The 18,792-nt window shown below is 48.7% G+C and overlaps 1 protein-coding gene across 5 annotated transcripts in view; it reads right to left on the reverse strand.

Annotated features, from left to right (window-relative positions):
* SEMA5B (semaphorin 5B) overlaps positions 1-18,792 on the reverse strand; it is a 125,276-nt gene that overhangs the window by 12,133 nt on the left and 94,351 nt on the right. For all 5 annotated transcript variants that reach the window (XM_084800616.1, XM_084800618.1, XM_084800615.1 and 2 more), the window contains 6 exons: positions 6,436-6,498; positions 6,061-6,159; positions 5,369-5,582; positions 4,455-4,740; positions 1,495-1,630; positions 25-232 (listed from right to left, as the gene is read on the reverse strand). In XM_084800616.1, the coding sequence (XP_084656742.1) occupies positions 25-232; positions 1,495-1,630; positions 4,455-4,740; positions 5,369-5,582; positions 6,061-6,159; positions 6,436-6,498 (1,006 nt within the window). The remainder of the gene's footprint in view (positions 1-24; positions 233-1,494; positions 1,631-4,454; positions 4,741-5,368; positions 5,583-6,060; positions 6,160-6,435; positions 6,499-18,792) is intronic.

The following is an 18,792-nucleotide window of genomic DNA, read 5'->3' on the forward strand; positions in this document are numbered from 1 at the left end:
GCAGGCGGGCCCCAGGCAGCTCACCTGTGCCTATGTAGAGTACGTGGTAGAGCGTGTCCTTGGCTTGTACAAGGTCCACCACTAGATGTGAGAAGCGGACGCTGTCCTGGGTGACACAGGGCTCTGGGGTCACCGGCTGCACGGCTTCGCTCATCAAGAAGAGCCGCTGTGCATCCTGCAGGCTGCGCTCCGTGAGGTTCTCGTTGGGGCCAGTCTCTGGCAGGGTGCCACACTGCCGTGAGAAACCGAGTCACTGGTGTCCAGTCCCCCCTCTGCAGGAACTGCCATGGTCTCCTTCCCACCCATGGGGGCTGTGAGGGGACACTAAGTCTCCAACACCCCTGGTCCCCGGCATTCTGTCTGGAACCCTGGATCTTTTCCAAAAAAGGATGAGTCTTCTTTAAAACTAGGAGAAATGGGCTGGGAAGATGAGGAAGAGGATAGGAGGACAAAGGGGTCTGGTCCAGACAAATCATTTGAATGAGAACCGTGTCTGGTAATTTAAAGCTGCTGCATTGGTACCCACGCCCACAGTGGGCCAACCTGTTTTCTCCTACACCCCTACCAGCTCCAAGTTCATGCCTTCCAGTCAGGAAGCCAAGTACCACCTCTCACTGGGCATCACAACACCCTTTGCACAGATCCAGAAGGAGTGACCTAGTATAGCCTTGTCCCTAGTTCCAGAAAAGGAATAAAGGGCTCAAGGGAGTTAGGTGACTGGCCCAACATCGCAGGCTGGATCGGGATCCGAATTGCTGGACTGAAAAGCCTGAGCCTTTCCCCAGGCCATATCACCCCTGGAGCAAGCAGTTGGAAGGACATGAAAGTCAGCCATCCGGGCGGGGCGTGGTGACCTGCATTTTCAGGCTCAGCATTCAGGAGACTGAGGCAAGAGGACTCTGTGAATTCAGGGCCAGCCTGGTTTACAAAGTGAGTCCCAGGGAAACACAGTGAGACCTTCCGCCAAAAATAAAAAATTAAATTAAATATGTGCGCGCATGCACGTGAGTGTGTGTATGTGTATATGTGTGTGTATGTGTATGTGCACATGCGCGTGTGTGTATGCTACCAGCTCCTTTATGCTTTCCTTCCACCACAGGGTGGGGAAATACATGAGTTACTTACGACACCCATAACAACTGCCTGCATGCAGCGATCCTACACTGCACAGTTTGAATCATCTCCAGGTGAAACACCCTAAGTCTGGCCACAATTCACAGGTGTAGTGGTCCCTCCTACTCTGTAGAATCGAGGTCCCTGTCTCTCAGGGTGTGTGGAGTCAATTACAGAGATAGCCAGAGTAGGTTCCCCAGTTCTGCCTCTCCTTTATCTCCTCAACAGCAGTCTGAGGATTTACCACCCTGTTGGGGAACCCATCTCAGCCCCCCATCCCCCACCCCGAGACAAGCCTAGAGCAACAGGGATGGGCTGGTGTTAGCCTGCGCTGAGCTTGTGGTTGGTGGTGGGTGAGGGGCAAAGGAGGAGAAGCTGTACCTGGAAATTGGGGATGGGGTTGGCGATAGGAAGCCAGGCAGCCCTGGGGTTCTCCTGGTAACGAAACGGGCCGTTGAAAGCCCTGGAGATGGCACTGAGGTTGAAGGCGCAGACGGCAGAAGCTGCGATGCTGTTTCTGAAAGGCAAGAGGTGGTGGACTGCGGTCCCTCCCTCATTCTGGGCCAAGCACGCCCCTCAGAGGCCCCTCAGGCCACCGCCAGTCCTAATCACCCCGGTTGGCAAGTGCCTTGGATGAGCCTGAGGCCTTCTGCACACGAAGGGCATGTAATCCTCACTCTCACCCAACCACAGGAAGAGCTCATTGGCAAGAGGCACTGGGGTGTCCCCCTTCCACCTCCTCATCTTCTTCCCTTTTTCAGAGAGGGGAGGGATGCAGCCAATGGCCCACATTAAGAAACACATTTTAAAAACCGGGCGTGGTGGCGCGCGCCTGTAATCCCAGCACTCGGGAGGCAGAGGCAGGTGGATCGCTGTGAGTTCGAGGCCAGCCTGGTCTACAAAGCGAGTCCAGGACAGTCAAGGGTACACAGAGAGACTCTGCCTCAAAAAACCAACCAACCAAACAAACAAACAAAAAAACCAAACCAAAAAAAACCAAAAAAAAAAAAAACACCAAAAAAAAAAAAAAAAAAACCAACAACAAAACCAAAAACCAAAAAACCCAACAACAACAAAAAAACAAAAACCCCACATTTTAGGGCTGGAGAGATGGCTTAGCCATTAAAGGCTAACTAGGCTCACAACCAGAAATATGAGAAATACATTTTACATTACCTATATTAAAGTTTCATGAAACAATATGATGCAAGCTAAATATACTATACTTAAAAATTTTTTTGTTAATTATAATTTATTCATACCACATCCTGCTTGTTATCCCCTCGCTTGTATCTTCCCGTTCCCACCCTCCCTCTTCCTCCCACCCTATTCTCCGCCCCTAGACCTCTGAAAGGGTTTGAATTCAATCCGTTCTGAAGTATGCATATATGTATTATATATATGGTTAGCAAAGCCACTGGTTTATGCCACTAAAGAATAATCTCTACAACCCTTCGGGGCCCAGAGTCACAGGCCTCTGCAAGTGTGGAGTGAACAGCTCACAGAGATGACATGGTCACATGCTTCTCTCCTAAATGTGTCCATTATCCTCTCCCTCTGCCTGTTTCCAGGCCCCCCCAGAGCCCTGGATGCTGCCTGTTTCCAGGCCCCCCAGAGCCCTGGATGCTGCCTGTTCCCAGGGTCCCCAGAGCCCTGGATGCTGCTGCAGTGTCCTTCTGTTGGACTCCCTATAGCCTGGATAGGCTCCTAACCCATTCTGCACAAAACAGCAGGGGGGGGGTGTGAAACTCCCCAAACTCACACCAAGCCGCCCACTGGCCTTTCACAAATCCCCCAGTCATGTCTCCTTGTCCACAGGGTAAAGATCAAAACCCTGAGAGCAGTCTGCAAGGTCCTTGGGGCACAGTGCGTCCTAGCATCTCTCCCACCTGCTTCTTCTTTGCCTTCAATGCTCCTGTCACATTGGCTTCTTCTCAGGGCATGAGGCATTATTTTTTTATTCCACCCAAAGCTTTGTGTAAGTTATTGCATGGGGGCTGGACTGTCCTTCAGGTCTCAAGAATGTCACATTCTATAGGAAGCCTCCTGTGATCTCCTTGTACCCTGCTCTCTCCCTTTGTAAGAGCTACTAAGGTTAAAATGGGTTGCTCAAAATAGCCTTGTCTACTCTAGAATGCCATCCCCTCAATGGCAGAGCCATGACTGCTTTTGCCCGCTGCTGTTCACCCCCACCCCAGGACAAGCACCTGGCATGGAGGGGGTTATACAATAAATAAATGGTTTATAGTTTACACTGACATTGTCATTTTTCCTTGATGTCTCCCCAGCTCTTTCTGTGAGAGAGTCACCCATCCTCCTACACTGAGAGCTAGCCACACTTAGTCATGGCCGGCAGGCTTTCAGCTCATGGTCTGTGTGAGCTGTGCTGAATGTCCACTGGCCAGGATGGGCTCTCTGCTGCTGCTGGCCAGTCTCACCCACGTCCTTGCCTGTCCTCTCAGACTGTCATTTGTGTAGACAACGGGGGGGGGGCACTCCTGCTGTCCTTACAAAATGCCTTGCATAGCGTTCCACACTGCAAAGGCCTTCCTCAGTCTCAAGGGTGCCCATTCATCACTCTTAAGCTGAAAAAAAAAACCTGCTTGATGTGTTAGTCTCTACATGGAGGGGCAGGGGAGGAGAGTCCGGCATCCTTGGGAAGGTTGCTCTTCCTCACATCCAAATAAACAACGGGTGTGCCAAATGCCAGCTTGCAGGTTCTGATGTAGTCATGAGGGATGTGGCGGAGAGGTTCTTAGAATACTGCTGCACTTAGGTTGGAGGGACCATAGAGCAAGCATCCCTGCCTGGGGTACCACCATTGTCCTTTATGAGCTTACCAGGCAGCTCCCCACCCCATTTCTGCACATCTGGCCACCAGACAGCTCCCCTCCCTTTCTGCACATCTGGCCACCAGGCAGCTCCCCTCCCTTTCTGCACATCTGGGCACCAGGCAGCTCCCCCTTTTCTGCACATCTGGCCACCAGGCAGCTCCCCTCCCTTTCTGCATATCTGGCCACCAGGCAGCTCTCCTTTTTCTGCACATCTGGCCACCAGGCAGCTCCCCTCCCCTTTCTGCACATCTGGCCACCAGGCAGCTCCCCCCTTTTCTGCACATCTATCTTGGGCCCGCCCTTCCTAGCAACTTAAAGCAGGTGTTTACCACTCCAGAGGTGGTAAGCCACAGATGACCAGCTGCAGGAACAAGGAGATCTCTGCTTTATGGGTGAAGACACCAGACTCTGAGAGAGGGGTCTGCTGAGGCCACCAAGCCACCAGGCTAGGCAGGGTGGGCCCTGGAATGACAAGGAAGATGGACAGCAAAGGGTGGGGGGACTCACACGTTAGTGGTGAAGACGCCGTAGATGAGATCCTGCTCGGGCAGATGGAAGGCACTCTGTAGCTCGTTATAGTAGAAAGGGACCTCTCCTGGGCGGGAGCAGTTGAGCCGGGCCTTCATGAACGTGGTCCATGTGTCCTCCAGCAGGAAGCGGCCCCCTACATCGTTCTTGCACACTCGGGCCACCCGAGAGTACACAGTGCGCCCACAGTCATGTTCTACCGCATTCTCCCGAAGGAAGAAATATGCAAACAGCCCAATGTCAAAGGCGGCCACGAAATTTGGCTCTGTGGGCATGGAGAGAAGAAGGCACGGTGGAAAGGATGCACCTGCTTTAGTGTTCCTAGGTGGGACTCTTGAACCACTCTTTGCTGACCCAGGACCCTACATTAGCCTGTTCCCGCTTCCCCTGTGAAATGAAGCTCTTGTATTTGTTGATAGTGTAATTGTTAGCACTGCTACTTCACTGGATAAAACACACCATCATAAGAACCTTATTGGCTCTCCCATTTAATCCTCCCTACAAACTAGCAGGCAAGTCCTAGGACTACTGCTGCCCATTACAGATGAGAACATCATGGCACAGAAAGGCTGCTCAAGGCCATATAGCTAGTTAGTAAGAAATGAGTTTAACTTCAAGAAGTAGGATGTTCATACTGTCTTCCTCGTTTCTTTCCTAATTTTTCTTTCCTATAACAACTACTCTATTGAATTTCTGACTCTCTCCCCAAATAGCCTGTGCTTTTTTCCTGTTCTGGGTCCTCAGGACACCTGCGGCTCAGCTCCAGTGTGCCTTGGCTTTTGGGCAAACATCTTCCCTGTCCTATCCACTTTATTGATGAAGCGAGTGAGACAGGAAAGGCCAGCGGGGTTTGGAAAGCAGGACAGCCCTGCCCCAGGCCTGGGCCACCTTACCATTGAGCCATTTGGAGTTATATTGGGCAGTGCGAAGTGGTGGCCCGCTGCCCAGGCTGCGGTAGATGGCTGGGTCCCGACCTGAGAAGTCGATGACGGTGGCCGCATAGAGTTCTCCCTGGGAGGAGATGACGGCTGTAGAGTTATGACGTGGGTCATAGGGGCAGCGGGCCACACCGTTGATCTTCTCAATAGTCCGGCTGAGGTTCCCCACCTGGATAAGGCAGAAGACAGCTTTTCCTTGGGGTCCTAGGACCGTCTGGTATTTTTACCTTAGAGCTGTTTCCTTTGGGATCCTTGGTTTCTGTGCCCTCACCTCCCATGTCTCAAATACCCTCCCCACTGCCACCCTGTGATCTCATAGCCATTACAAAGGGTGAGGTCCTTCAGGAGTATCCACTGGACCACAGATGAACATTTTAAGTAAGAAGAAAAATACCTGGACCACAGATGGGCATTTTAAGTAAGACTGATGAAGAAAAATACCCAAGAGTGGGTCAGTTTGAATTCTGGATGAAGAATGAACTTTTTATGTTGTCTCAATATCAACTTTTTATGTTGTCCCAGTATCGCATGGACATACGTTCCCCACCCACCCTGCTGCATTTGTCAGTCCCCACTCCAAGGCTGTGTGCTTTGGCAAGACACCATCCCCTGACTCTCTTCTTTGCCTGCCCCTCCCAATGGCCCACCTGTCTGCTGGAGCACACTGGGGAAAAGGCATTGGTGCCACACATGAACACCTTCCGGCCGGAAACAATCAGGACTCTCACATAGTTCTGACACTCCTCCTGAGGTGGGAAGAAAAATGACAGAGGACTGTGACTCTCCAGGTGTGGCTCTGGGCATGTTTACCTCACACTGCTGCATTGCAGATGGCAGCGTATGTCCTGCAACGCCCCTGCACTGTATCCTTGCTGCGCTGAGGTCCAGTTTGTGTCTCTATTGACTCCCTTCCCCCTCAACCCAGTCAGGCTCCTGGGGCAAGTGACCTCATGCTCACAAGGATCCCCAAGATCTCCTGACCATAAGCTTCCAGAAGAGCACCTGATGCCACCGGCACGTACCTCAGTCTTCCCTTTGCTCTGGCAGGAGCGACGTGTGTCCTCATTGGAGGCCCACTCTGTAGCCTGTGGGAGGAACAGAGACATCATCCTGTTCACTTCCTGACACTGCTCATTATGGCAGACAGCAGCCAGGGTCTGGGGAGGGAGGACAGGGAGCCAGAAATGGTCTGGGTAGCCTGAAGGTTAAGGCTTTCCCTCCCAGCGTCTGAGGTATTAGGGGAGCTGCCAGAGACTCACCCAGAGGCTTTTAACTAGCAGGTGGTCCCTCCTCCTAATGCCTTCTCTGCCTGATTGGGTTGGGGACACCTAGGGGACCTGCTTTCAACTTCACGGGCTCCATTAGCCCCGCACAGCTTTTTGGGAACTCCCTCACCCAGGTCAGTCATGAAGCTGCAAGTGGCTGAGGAGGGCAGTCAGCACTACCCAAGTCTTAGGGGGTGGGGGGAGGGGAACAGAACTGTGCCTTCCTGGAGTCCCTCAAAGGAGTGGGAGGCTGACCCAGGCTTCTGTGTAGCGGTTAGACTGTTTGCTTCAAAACAGGAGTTGTAGTTTCCTACTAACACCTTGCAACAAGTTAACTTTCTCCCTCAATCTCTGGTGACGGTTTAAGGCATGTGGTAGGCCATGGGTAGGGGTCTTGCTTGTGCCTTTTACCCCACTGTCTCCAGGGATGAAAAATCTCTTGCCTCAGTTGCTCCTCTCATGAAGTCTCGACTTTCCTTCTACTATTTTTTTTTTTAAACACAAGTTGAGGAGAACCTTGAACCTCTGATTGAACAGCTTCAGACTTCTAAGGTCTGGGGCCACAAGGCTCTCCATGATGCCCACTTTATAGAGTGCTGGGAAGCAAACTCGGGCTTTTTGGCTCCCTTGAGGCGTCATCCACACTGGGGTGAAGGGGCTGGAGACACAGCCTTTTCACACACAGGGCAATAAAAGAGGGCTGTCTGCACCCAGGACGCCTCCTCCATGTATTCTCTCCCCATCTCTGATGGAGCACGGAAGGAAAGGCTGATAGCTCTCAGCCCAGCAACTGTCAACAGGGATGATGTATAGACATGAACTGCTCTGCCTGTCTTAGAAGCACCTAGTAAGCAGAAAGAACGCGCTCACGCTCTCTCAGTCTCCCCCCCCCCGCCCCTTTCTCCCAATTCCCCCCATATATACACTGCATTTTAATTTCTGACAAAGCTGCTTTGAGAGATGATGGACAGTAGGGGACAAGGAGAGAGCCACCGGCTGCCCTTTGCTTTCCATCCCTCCAGAAGCATGCCTGCTTAGAGCCGAGAGAGGCTGACCCCTGCAGACCCCTGCATCCAGGAACTGGTCTCCGCTTGAGCACGCTGGGTCAACCCTCCCAGGCCACTCCAGAGTTCAGACCTGCTTCTCCTCAACTTTAAAGAAGGGCAGATGACCTTTAGGGTCAGGGTTCCTCTGGACGGAAATAACTAAGCATTTTGCTAATCACCAGGCCCCAAGTCGAGCTTCATGAGAGAAGAGGGATCTATGAGTTCTTGGGGTTTCTGGGAGGCAGGAAGGGGTCAACGACCCTGCCTCCCCTCCCCGCCCCCCCCCACACTGAAACACAGGCGATGTGAGGTGATGGCGAACTACACAGAGCCTTGAGGGTTCCTGCATGGGGGCACACTGAAGGGGCCAGCCTGGTATTAAGGGGCAGTCAACAATGGCACAGACGTGTGCCCGGGACTTGTGCATTTTCTCTTTGACTTTCAGTGTAACGGGGAGAAAAACTAAAGCCAGTGAGGTTGAACACTCTCATCAAGGTCACAAAGCAGACCACTGATCCCTGCACCGAGGAGTCTCTTGCCTCCTGTCACAGGAAGCAGATCCCAGATGGCTTGAAGAGAGTGTGCGTGTTTACAAAGGTAACAGCACAGAAAGGGCTTTCTAGGGTCATTTTTATTTGAAAATTGTTTTTTATCCCTGGGCGTGGTGGCGCACGCCTTTAATCCCAGCACTCCGGAGGCAGGCGGATCGCTGTGAGTTTGAGGCCAGCCTGGTCTCCAAAGTGAGTCTAGGACAGCCAAGGCTACACAGAGAAAACTTGTCTCGAAGAACCAAAAAGAAAAAAAAAATTAGTTTTATCAAAGTGAAAACATAAAAAAAAGTAACAAAACCTCTGGCAGCCCATTCCTCCTGTGCTACAGTGGCTCTGCCTACAACAATCATGCCCTAGGTGAAGCTGTTAACAACCTACATCCCAAGGCTGGAGAGACTCGTCAGCAGCTAAGAGCATTTGCTGCTTATGCAGAGTGTGGTTCGGTTCCCAGCACCCACGCTGAGTGACTCACAATCACCTGTACATATAGCTCCAGGGGACCTGACACCCCTTTTGATCTCTCTGAGCACCCACACATATATGCATGCGCACACGCACACACACACACATCCCAAATACTCACATTCATATCACACTCAGCTCTAGACAGGAAAAAGGCTTTCCCACTTGTCTATCTCCACTTTACCCCAGCCCAGAGCACACCTACAAACTCTCCAATACTCATCCTTCCTCTACAATTGATATTTTAAAAAAGATTTATTTATTTATTTATTTATTTATTTATTTATTTATTTATTATGTATACAGTGTTCTGTTTGCATGTACACCTGCACACCAGAAAGGACACCAGGTCTCACTGTAGATGGTTGTGAGTTATCATGTGGTTGCTGGGAATTGAACTCAGGACCTTTGGAAGAGCAGGCAGTGCTCTTAACCTCTGAGCCATCTCTCCAGCCCTACAATTTATATTTTAATTGAGATCCAACATTGACGTAAATACGCCTCAGAGTTCCCTGACTGTCAGTCACTGATTTGTGACACAAACCACAGTAAAAGAAGACCGTGCTGCCGGTTAACACTTCCATCACCTAAGTGTTTAATGTGAACTTACTGGAAGTGCTCTTATTTAGATGTCTTTCTATCGCATAGAGATCGTGTACATTAAAAAAAGAAGAAGAAAATGTCAGCAGACCTAAGTGTCTTTAACCTCCTTACATCCAGCGCGCATCTCTTTGGAATCCCTTTCTGTTTGGGGCTGTCACTACTCATCTTGTTGCTTTTCTCTGAAGTAGGACAGTGTTCACTGAACTATCCCAGGAGTCAGCGCGAAGCGAATTCTCGGGGCGCTTTGCTCTGGTCCTCGGCACACTCTTCCAAGCCACTGATCCTGTTCTACAAGTTTTGATGCAGCTCTCTCTTGATCTTGCCAGAAGGTGTTCACAGGTCTGGCCGACCCATCCAGACTCATCTTCTTTCTTTTTTTGATCTTACAATGACTGTCGTGCCAAAGGGGCTGCCTTTGTCCGGTCAGACCGGCATGGATAAATAATGGCCACCTGCTCCCTATGGCAGCTACATCAGGACCAAAGTCTGACAGAAAACGACCGCAAGATGCTGCTCATTGTGAGAATCGCCTGGTTTTAAGACTCATTAAATGTGAAAATGGTTATCCAAAAGTCAACCCACTACTCATAATCAGAGGTAGCTTTTCCTTTCTCAAACAATCTTCTTCATGGACATTTCTCAAATGTCCCTCAAATGTTCCCATATCATTTCCTACCTGTTTGCACAAGTGACTCTGATAATTTACTAGTTCCCTTCCTCTTCCTCATATCCCAACGTCCCAGTGACCCATTGCTTGTGAAGCCTCCTTCTGGCTAAAACCAGGGACTTGCCTCTCTGCTTCCTGAAGACACGTGGCCTTTGTTCTTGACTCACGTTCTTCCTCTGGAGGCACACATTTCCAGCATCTTCTTAACAAGGAACAATGTAGATAAATTTTTAAAGTTCACTTGTGTCTGATTTATCCTTTCTTCACATTGATTTTTTTTTTATAGAGAATTCTAGGTTGACTATAGCCTGCACCCAGTTTTATTAACATTTATGCATTATTTTCTCCATCCTGGGGTCACTCCTGAGGAGTGTGGTGTAATTCTTCCTTCTCATCTTTCAGAGGACACCCTTTTTGTTTTCTTTGGGCCCTGGAAGCTTATGGGTTTTCCCCCCTCATAAGAACGATGTTTTTAACTTGACGTAAGTATGGGTCACTTTTGAGAACTCAATTAACTTTTGATTTGAAGACTTGGCCTCAGTCTTGGCAAATTTTCTTATGCTAGTTCGTCCTTTCTTCCTCAGCCTTCCCTTTCTCTGTTTTGAAATGTGTATTAATCCAAATCCATAGTTGATCAGTGCGTCTTGATACAATCTCTAGTTATTTGACATTTCCTATTTTTAATTTCTTGATTCTGTTGTTCTAATTTTGGTAGACTTTTCTTCAACTTTTATGTTTAAATCCTCCAATTTTTATTTTTCTTATTGCAGTTTTAGTTGTCACACTTTCACTTTATCGCTTCATAAAAATATTCTCATTTTCAAGGAGATACAAATTAGTTTGTAATCAAATTTAAAGTGTTTTATGCTTCATATATATTCTCTGCGGCTTGCAGATTGCTTGCTTCATCCTGTTTATTTTGGTCTTCCCTTTCACTTTAAGGCTTTCCCGAGTTGAAAATTTTTGACTACTTGTGTACCCTTTTTTAAAAAGCCATTAGGCAATTTCCACTGAAAAGAATCAAGGTTTCTTGAAGAAATGGCTGGTTCCATTCAGGGCAGCAAATGCACAAAGGGAGCCTAGAACATCTTGTCATTCCAGAATTGCTAGGGTGCCACACTAACTTGATAAAACTGGGCAGAAAGGACCAGGAAGCCGACTTCAAGAGGCCACCCACTACAACAGATGGGATGGCTGTGAAAGACAACAACAGCCATGGATGGAAACACAGAAACAAGTGTAAATTCATGACTAAGAAATAATAAGTGAAAAGGGCTGGGGGTGCAGCTCACTGGGTAAAGTGCTTGCTTACTATCCAAGAGCTCTGGGTTTGACCTCTACCTAGTTCTGCATCAACCAGGGATGGAGGTGCACATCTATTGTCCTGGCAATTGGGAGATGGAAGCAGGAGGCTCAGAACTACACCATCATCTTTGGATACATAGTGAGATCAAGGCCAGCCTGGGTTGCATGAGACCCTGTCTCAAAAGATAGATAGATAGATAGACAGACAGATAGATATAGATAGATAGATGGATAGATCACTAGGTAGGTAGATAGATGGATAAATAGATAGACAGATAGATAGATAGATAGATACATAGATACATAGATAGATACATAGATAGATAGATAGACAGACAAGCAGACCACTATTAAAAGGTACTAGCACCCCAGCTCCCCATTAGAAAATTACTACACAATAGCAGAATAGTGATTCAAGTTGAAATCACTTGAGAGATTGAAACTTTAGAAAGGACAATTTGGCTTTACTTTTCCTAGAGGCAGCAAACCATGAAGAATCTTATGGCAAAGGAGTTCTCTGAACCAGGATAGGGCAATAGTTTTCATTACCAAAGAATGGCAGTAACTCGGACAGTAATTAAATAACTCACCGGAAACACTTATTTCCAATTCACTTTTATACACCTCCGTATATCGCAGTGCCATCCCTAAAAATTTAGACCCTCGTTTTTTGTTGTTGTTGTTTGGTTGGTTGGTTTTTTTGGTTTCTTGAGACAGGGTTTCTCGGTGTGTAGCCTTGACTGTCCTGGACTCCTTTTGTAGACCAGGCTGGCCTTGAATTCACAGCGGTCGGCCTGCCTCTGCCTCCTAAATGCTAGGATTAAAGGCATGTCCCACCACACCTGGCCCTGTTTTTGTTTTTTGAAGATTTATTTAGTATTATGTATACAGTGTTCTGCCTACACATATACCTGTAGGCCGGAAGAAGGCATCAGATCACCTTATGGATGGTTGTAAGCCACCACGTGCTTGCTGGGAATTGAACTCAGGACCTCTGGAGGAGCAGTCAGTGCTCTTAACCTCTGAGCCATCTCTCCAGCCTCTAGACCCTAGTTCAAAGGCCCATTTCTTCTACCCCATGCCTCTATAAACTCATTGTTCTTTGTTTAGAAGTATAGAAGCATCTTGCTTTGATCATTTATTTGGATCTTCCTGTAGTGTAGAGCTCTCTAGGTATGGGCTGATCATGTAAGCATGAGTGGCTTTCTCTGGCCTTGTGTTCTTTTGTTTCCCCATTCAGCCAAAGCAGGCAGAAGCAGCCAGGGAGTGGAGAGCGGCTGCCAGTCCCGTCTACATGAGCGTATTCTATTCCGCTGCTTTCCTTGCCTGGCTAATGCAATTTAAGGGAGGGAAGCTTTGTCTCCAACTGTCAAGGAGCATGGCCCATCATGGTGCTGGCCATCTCAAGGCTGCAGCAGTGGGAGCTTGCTCACACCTGGAAAGGTCAGGAACCAGAGAACAGGCCGGAAGAAGGGTGGAGCTATAAACCAGAAGGCCCGCCCCAGTGATGCACACTTCCTACAGAACCCGCCTCCTAGGGGTTCCCACAACCTGCCAGCACAATGCCACTACCCAAGGACAAAATATTTTAACCCGAGCTCACGGGAAACATCTAGCAAACACTTCTCTCGCTTTTGGTACACGGCCTATTGTTGGGCAATGAAATAGCAAGGAAATTTGCTTTGCAGAAGCAATCTAGTCTATATATTATTCTAACACTAAGAAATGGATGAATCTAGGACATAATCATCAATAGTCACAACAACGAAGACTCTCTATAGAGCCCGAGGAAAGTGCCCAACACCTATGCAGTATCTTCCCACACTGATGAAGCTGGTAAGTTTAACAACTACGTAAGATACAGGGATGGAACATAAATCAAACCACCCAGATTATAGCCAGGAAAGTTGGGAAACTATTAGACAAATGACCAAGTTTCTTCAATAAATAAATTACACAAAGAAAGAAAGTGAAGAAACACTGTTTAAAGAGACATAAGAGACATTTTAACAAGCTGCAATGTATTTGGCTTCTAATTCAAACAGAAGTATTTTAATTTTTTCTTTTGACAGTCCTGGGGATGGCTTCACATATGCCAGGCAATAGCTCTACCTACCGTTGAGCTATGTCCCCAGTCTGATACTGAAATTCTATGAGACAATTAGGAAAACTTTAAGCATTTAGAGATATAAAAGTAGTTTTAAATCATTAAAAAAATTAATCCTTATAGAACGTATAATGAAGTCTTCTCTTTTTGTTTTGTTGAGATACAATACCGTAGCCCAGGTCGGCCTTGAACTTGAGGCCATCCTGCCTCAGTCTGCTGGGATTATGAACGTAAGCCATCGCACGCAGACTTCCCTCTCTAATGCTAAGGGTAGAGTCCAGAACCTTGTCCATGCTGGACAAGGGCGTTCCCACTGTGTTCCGTCTCGAGCTCTTCATACTGAAGTCATAGTTGGTACTGTATGTTCAAGATTTGCTTCAAATGACTCCTGACAGGGAAGTGGCAACCATGGATGAATCAAGTGTCCTCACGAGCTGCTATTGAGTGCACTGGATTCCTTGTACTATGCTGTTTTCTTGTATGTATGCTATTTTACATGATGGGTGATTGCTTTTGCCTTAAGTACCAAACAGCGCGTTGGAAACACTGGGCGTAGACTTCTTGGGTGCTTACGGGGGCCCCTCACTCTCTAGCGTCCCCACGGCATCTCTGTCTGTGGCATACTCTAGAAGGCTGCTCTCTGAACTCACTGAGTTGCTCCAGCAAAGACTCCTCCAATCTCTGACCTGGGAGTGGAGTAGGGTGAAAAGATGTAGACTTGCGTTCTTTGTTCTGGCCCACACGCCATGAGTGCCCTCTGTCCCACCTGCAGACTCTAAACATGAACTCTCCATTTGGGACTCTAAGTGGTCTCAGCCTCTTTTATTGGGCGATGGAGCTAGATGAGGAGACCTAAGTTCCAACCTCTCCATTTAAAGGATATCATCATCATCATCATCATCATCATCATCATCATCATCACCACCACCATCATCATTATTGGGGTTTTTTTTTTTTTTGAGGCAGGGTTTCTCTGTGTTAGCCTTGGCTGTCCTAGACTCGCCTTGTAGACCAAGCTGGCCTTGAACTCACAGAGATCACCTGCCTCTGCCTCCCGAGTGCTGGGATTAAAGGTGTGCGCCACCACGCCTGGCTCGTTTAGAGGATTTTAAGCAGTGTCCTGTTTTAGTTGTCTTCATGGTACCCAGCACGGAGTCTGACATTATTCTGGAGACTCGGCTTGCTTTCCTGCCACACCCTGCTCTGTAAGCTGTTCCTCTCTGTTAAGTCAGGATGATCCTTCTAAGCGCTTCCATCTCCCAGAAAGACTGGACTTTCTCTCCACAGGCATGGTCCCTCTCACTCTCTCTGTTGTGTGGCTGTGTGCCTATTACAACTTCCCACGTGCCTTTGGTGGGTCCCTGTGGAAGAGTGGAGATAGGCGTGTGCTGTGTTGCCAGGAGCACAATGGATGTTTTATGCTTGGACTGCACCACCTCCCCAACTCCCGCCCCCCAGAGATCCCAGGGTGATGATCGTGGGTAACAGCATAGCTGTGTGGTTTCTGTGCTATGGGAGAGAGCAGGCAAGCCCATCAGGATATGAATGGAACCGTCTCTGTGTGCACATGGCAGTTCCCCTCGACACATCAGAGGCTGTCACAAACGACCACTTAGCGTCAGTACCACAGATGGCCACTTAGCATAAGCACCATCTGAACACTGAGCCTACCATTGAGCAGAGTCTAAACTACAAACACCTCCAAGCTGTTGGACATCAGTGTGAAGAATATAACCTGGGATTCCCCCCCCAATGTTTTGCCGAGGCCCCCCAAAAGTCCCATGACATGTTTTGGTGTCTATGTACGCCAACATAATCATTTCTGTGCTTACAAACCTTCTGGCACCTCAAGGTCATAACACTGTAGCAATTAGGTCCTAAAACTGTGCAGACCGAGGTTATGCTGCTAACAATAGCAGCTGAATCGACTTGATTTCTCTCCCTCCCCCATCCCTCAGATCCTGCACCAACTACCCTTACACACACACACACACACACACACACACACACACACACACGTGCACGCGCGCTCCCCCTTGTAGCACTTGGGAAGGAGTTGGCGATTTTAATTCTCCTTAAAGAACAGTCGTTCACATTAACTGTTTAATAGGGCTTAGGTTCTTAGAAGTCCCTTTAATGGACACTATTTTGCACAAACTGTTTGCATTTAGATGTCTTTTTAAACAGATGTCAATTATTTAAAGTATCAATAAAACGCTGAGGTCTACATGGACTTAAATCACACTCTGGGGCCCCGTGGACAGCTTAGCGTCCCCTCCCCTGTCAGTGCAGTTGTATATACAGTTCATTTTCAGCCTCTGGGTGCTGCTGAAATGCTTGTCATAGTCAGCACTCAGGCCAGGGATTGAGGTTCCCCCAAAAGGGTGTGCAAGGTCACATGACTACTTTTAGACCAAAGCCAAGGTTTTCTACTCAGGCGAGGCAGCTGACCAGAGGCCCAGCTTCACTGAGAGGCACTGGCTGCTCTCATCTGTGGCCAGACGGTGCCCAGAATAGTTAACAATGGCAATAAAATGTCTAAACCTCCCTCCTCGGCTCTGTCAGGAGAAGCCAGCCTGAATGTTAAGGCTAAACCCCTAGGAGACATGCTGGGGAAAGTGGGTTCTGGGTGCTCTTGGAGTTGGTTTGAGGGAACTTTAGAGAACCCCAATTAAGCTGACCCCCTTTCCGATTCCAAGCATGAAGTCTAGGGGTGTGACAGCTATCTGTCTGTCCTAAGACCACATCAACATGGAACTGAGTGAACCAAACCCCAAGCCCTAGTCACTGGGTAGTTTGAACATCCAAAAAAGGTGCATGACGTTTGTCTTACAGACCAGCTAGTGAAGAGGCCAGGGGAGGCCAAGCCAGCAGGGCAGCATCCCAGATAAGGCTTTCTCTTGATATCCTGCAGCAGTGGTCTCTAAATTTAGCTGCCTACTGCAATCACTTGGGAGCTTTTGAAAACCCCAGTGTCCAGACTGTACCCCTGGAACAATCAAATAAGAGTGTCTGAGGCACCAGAGTCGGTCAAAGCTCCTCTAGCAGTCCTGGTGGCACAGCCAGTGGGCTAGAGGCAGCCTCATTTCCATCCTAATTTATGGTACCCAGCTGTGTATGTCAGAAATCTAGATGTCACACCGCTGTGGCCCAAGCAAGACTACTTCCTCTAAGGGTCACCTTTATATAAAAGTCAGCTTGCTTGACGGTTCTCAGATGGGGCCATGGCTCTGTGTGACCCTGCTGCCTTGAGATGCCTTCCCTGTCCTTCATCCTTCTCCCATTGCCCACTTCAAGCCTGTCTCTCCATCCCTCAGCTGGAGAATCACAACTGTCAACTAACTGCATCCTCCATGACTCCAGTCCCCGCTCTGGGTCAGGTGAGGTAAATGGCAAGTCTATTGATGTCACTTCTCTGCTCAAAATTCATTAATGGATGTGGACAGCCACCCCAACCCCAGCTCAGCAATGAAGGAAGACCCCCTCCCTCTCCCAGGGCCTCACCTCTTACCTCCTCCCCTTTGTTTCTGCTCACCCCCCACCCTCCATCCCCAGTGCTGTGTGTTATTTCATTCCTCCATTTTCCCCTTTGCTTTCAGGCAACACCTCTCAATGGCTTCGCAGACCTTGCTGGGCCCTCCAGGCCACCCCTCCCATGCTCCCTTGCACACGGCTCACAGCTCCACCCTTCTTTCTTTGCGTCTCGCTCTTCCTGCCTTTAGCCACTCTCTAGTGCCAGGTGACCCTCATTTGCAGACCACGGGCAACCAAATACAAAGCATCTGCCTGGTGCTCAGGGCAGGCGCCCTGGATCAACTGCCTCCCGCTTGTTTTGAGCCTCTAGGCTGGCTCCGCTCATCTCCTGACCTGTCTGGCTTGGTCTCCTATGGATGCCAATTAGAAGTTAGTCTCTGGGCTGGCTGCTTGTGGGCAAGGACTGCTGACTCTGAGAATTTCACATGCCTTGCTTAAGCCTGGGCTGCAGGGACATGCCACGTGGTTCCCGTACAGGAAAAGGAATCCTGTACCATCTCTTATGTTTGCCTTCATCAAGGCAAAGAAATGGGCCTCCCCTTTAGAACATAGATGCCAAGCACCACGCTGCAGTGACTTTTCTTGTCACTGTGATCATATGTGATCATCTGCCTGACAGAAGCCACTTAAAGGAAGAATGATTTATGTGGCTCCTGATCCATTACCGGAAGGTGCGTGTACAGTCCATAATGGTGGGGAAAGCATGCAGCGTACTTGGAGGCTGGAGCTATGTCTGAGGCTCCTCACATCTTCATGGGTCAGGAAACAGAGATGGGACCAGAATCAAGGCGTGGGCTTTATTTTTCAAGTGACCTACATCTAATCAGGTAGGCTCCACGGACTAAAACATTGGTTCTCAATCTGTGGGTCTCGACCCCTTTAGGGTCAACTGGCCCTTTCACAGGGGTTGCGTATCAGATATCCTGTATGTCGGGTATTTACACTATGATTTGTAACAGCAGCAAAATTACAGCTACAAAGTAGCAACGGAAATAATTTTCTGGTTGGGGGTCACCACCTCATGAGGAACTGTATTAAAGGGTCCCAGCATTAGGAAGGTTGAGAACCGCTGTCTTAGAGGTTCCATAACCCTCCAATGTCACCAATTGGCATCAAGTATTAAAACCCACGAGCCCATGGGAGATGTTTCACCTTCAACCTGTAGTATACATAAGCCTAACCCTGGCCTTTAGAGGACAAGCATTATATGTTTATCAGTGTTGGGTGAGCAAGTTGGCTTACGAGAGGTGTGAATTAATGATTTCATGGCATTCCCTTCCAACTTCCCTGCTCCCTCTGATCCGTCCTTTCCAACAGCCCTTATGCCCTTAGATATTTCCTCCGGTGTCCAGCCAAGAGGTACAATGGCCACTGAGGGTGTGGACCGGGTGGCATGCAAGGAGACTAGAAGGTCAAACTAGCTTCTCAAGGAGGCCTCGGCTTCCCTAACTGCTTGCCGCTGCAAAATCCCATGCTAAAGAGCCCAGCGCTTGATTACCGCCTGAGTTCTAACTAGATTGTTTGCATCCATCATCGCCTTTCCCCAGAGTCAGAGATTTGGCTTCCCTAATACCCACCAGCTCCCGGATCCACGCTGGTACTCAATAAGTGCCCAAGGAATCCTGGATGGCTAAGACAGCTCCTGGACAGGGGGATGGATGCCTTCTCCTCATTGAAGAAGAATGGCCATCCTTTCTCCATAATGTTCAGCCTCAGCAGAGACAGTTTGGCATCTGTTCCTCAATCTGGGATAACTGTTCTGGATCAAGGAGTCCCATTAAAAAGCCTCTTGGAGCACTTAGGGAATTATGCTTGGGGAGCCTTCTTGGCAGCAGATAA

Source organism: Acomys minous, assembly GCF_964271855.1.
Source record: "Acomys minous genome assembly, chromosome: 11".
NCBI lineage: Eukaryota > Metazoa > Chordata > Mammalia > Rodentia > Muridae > Acomys > Acomys minous.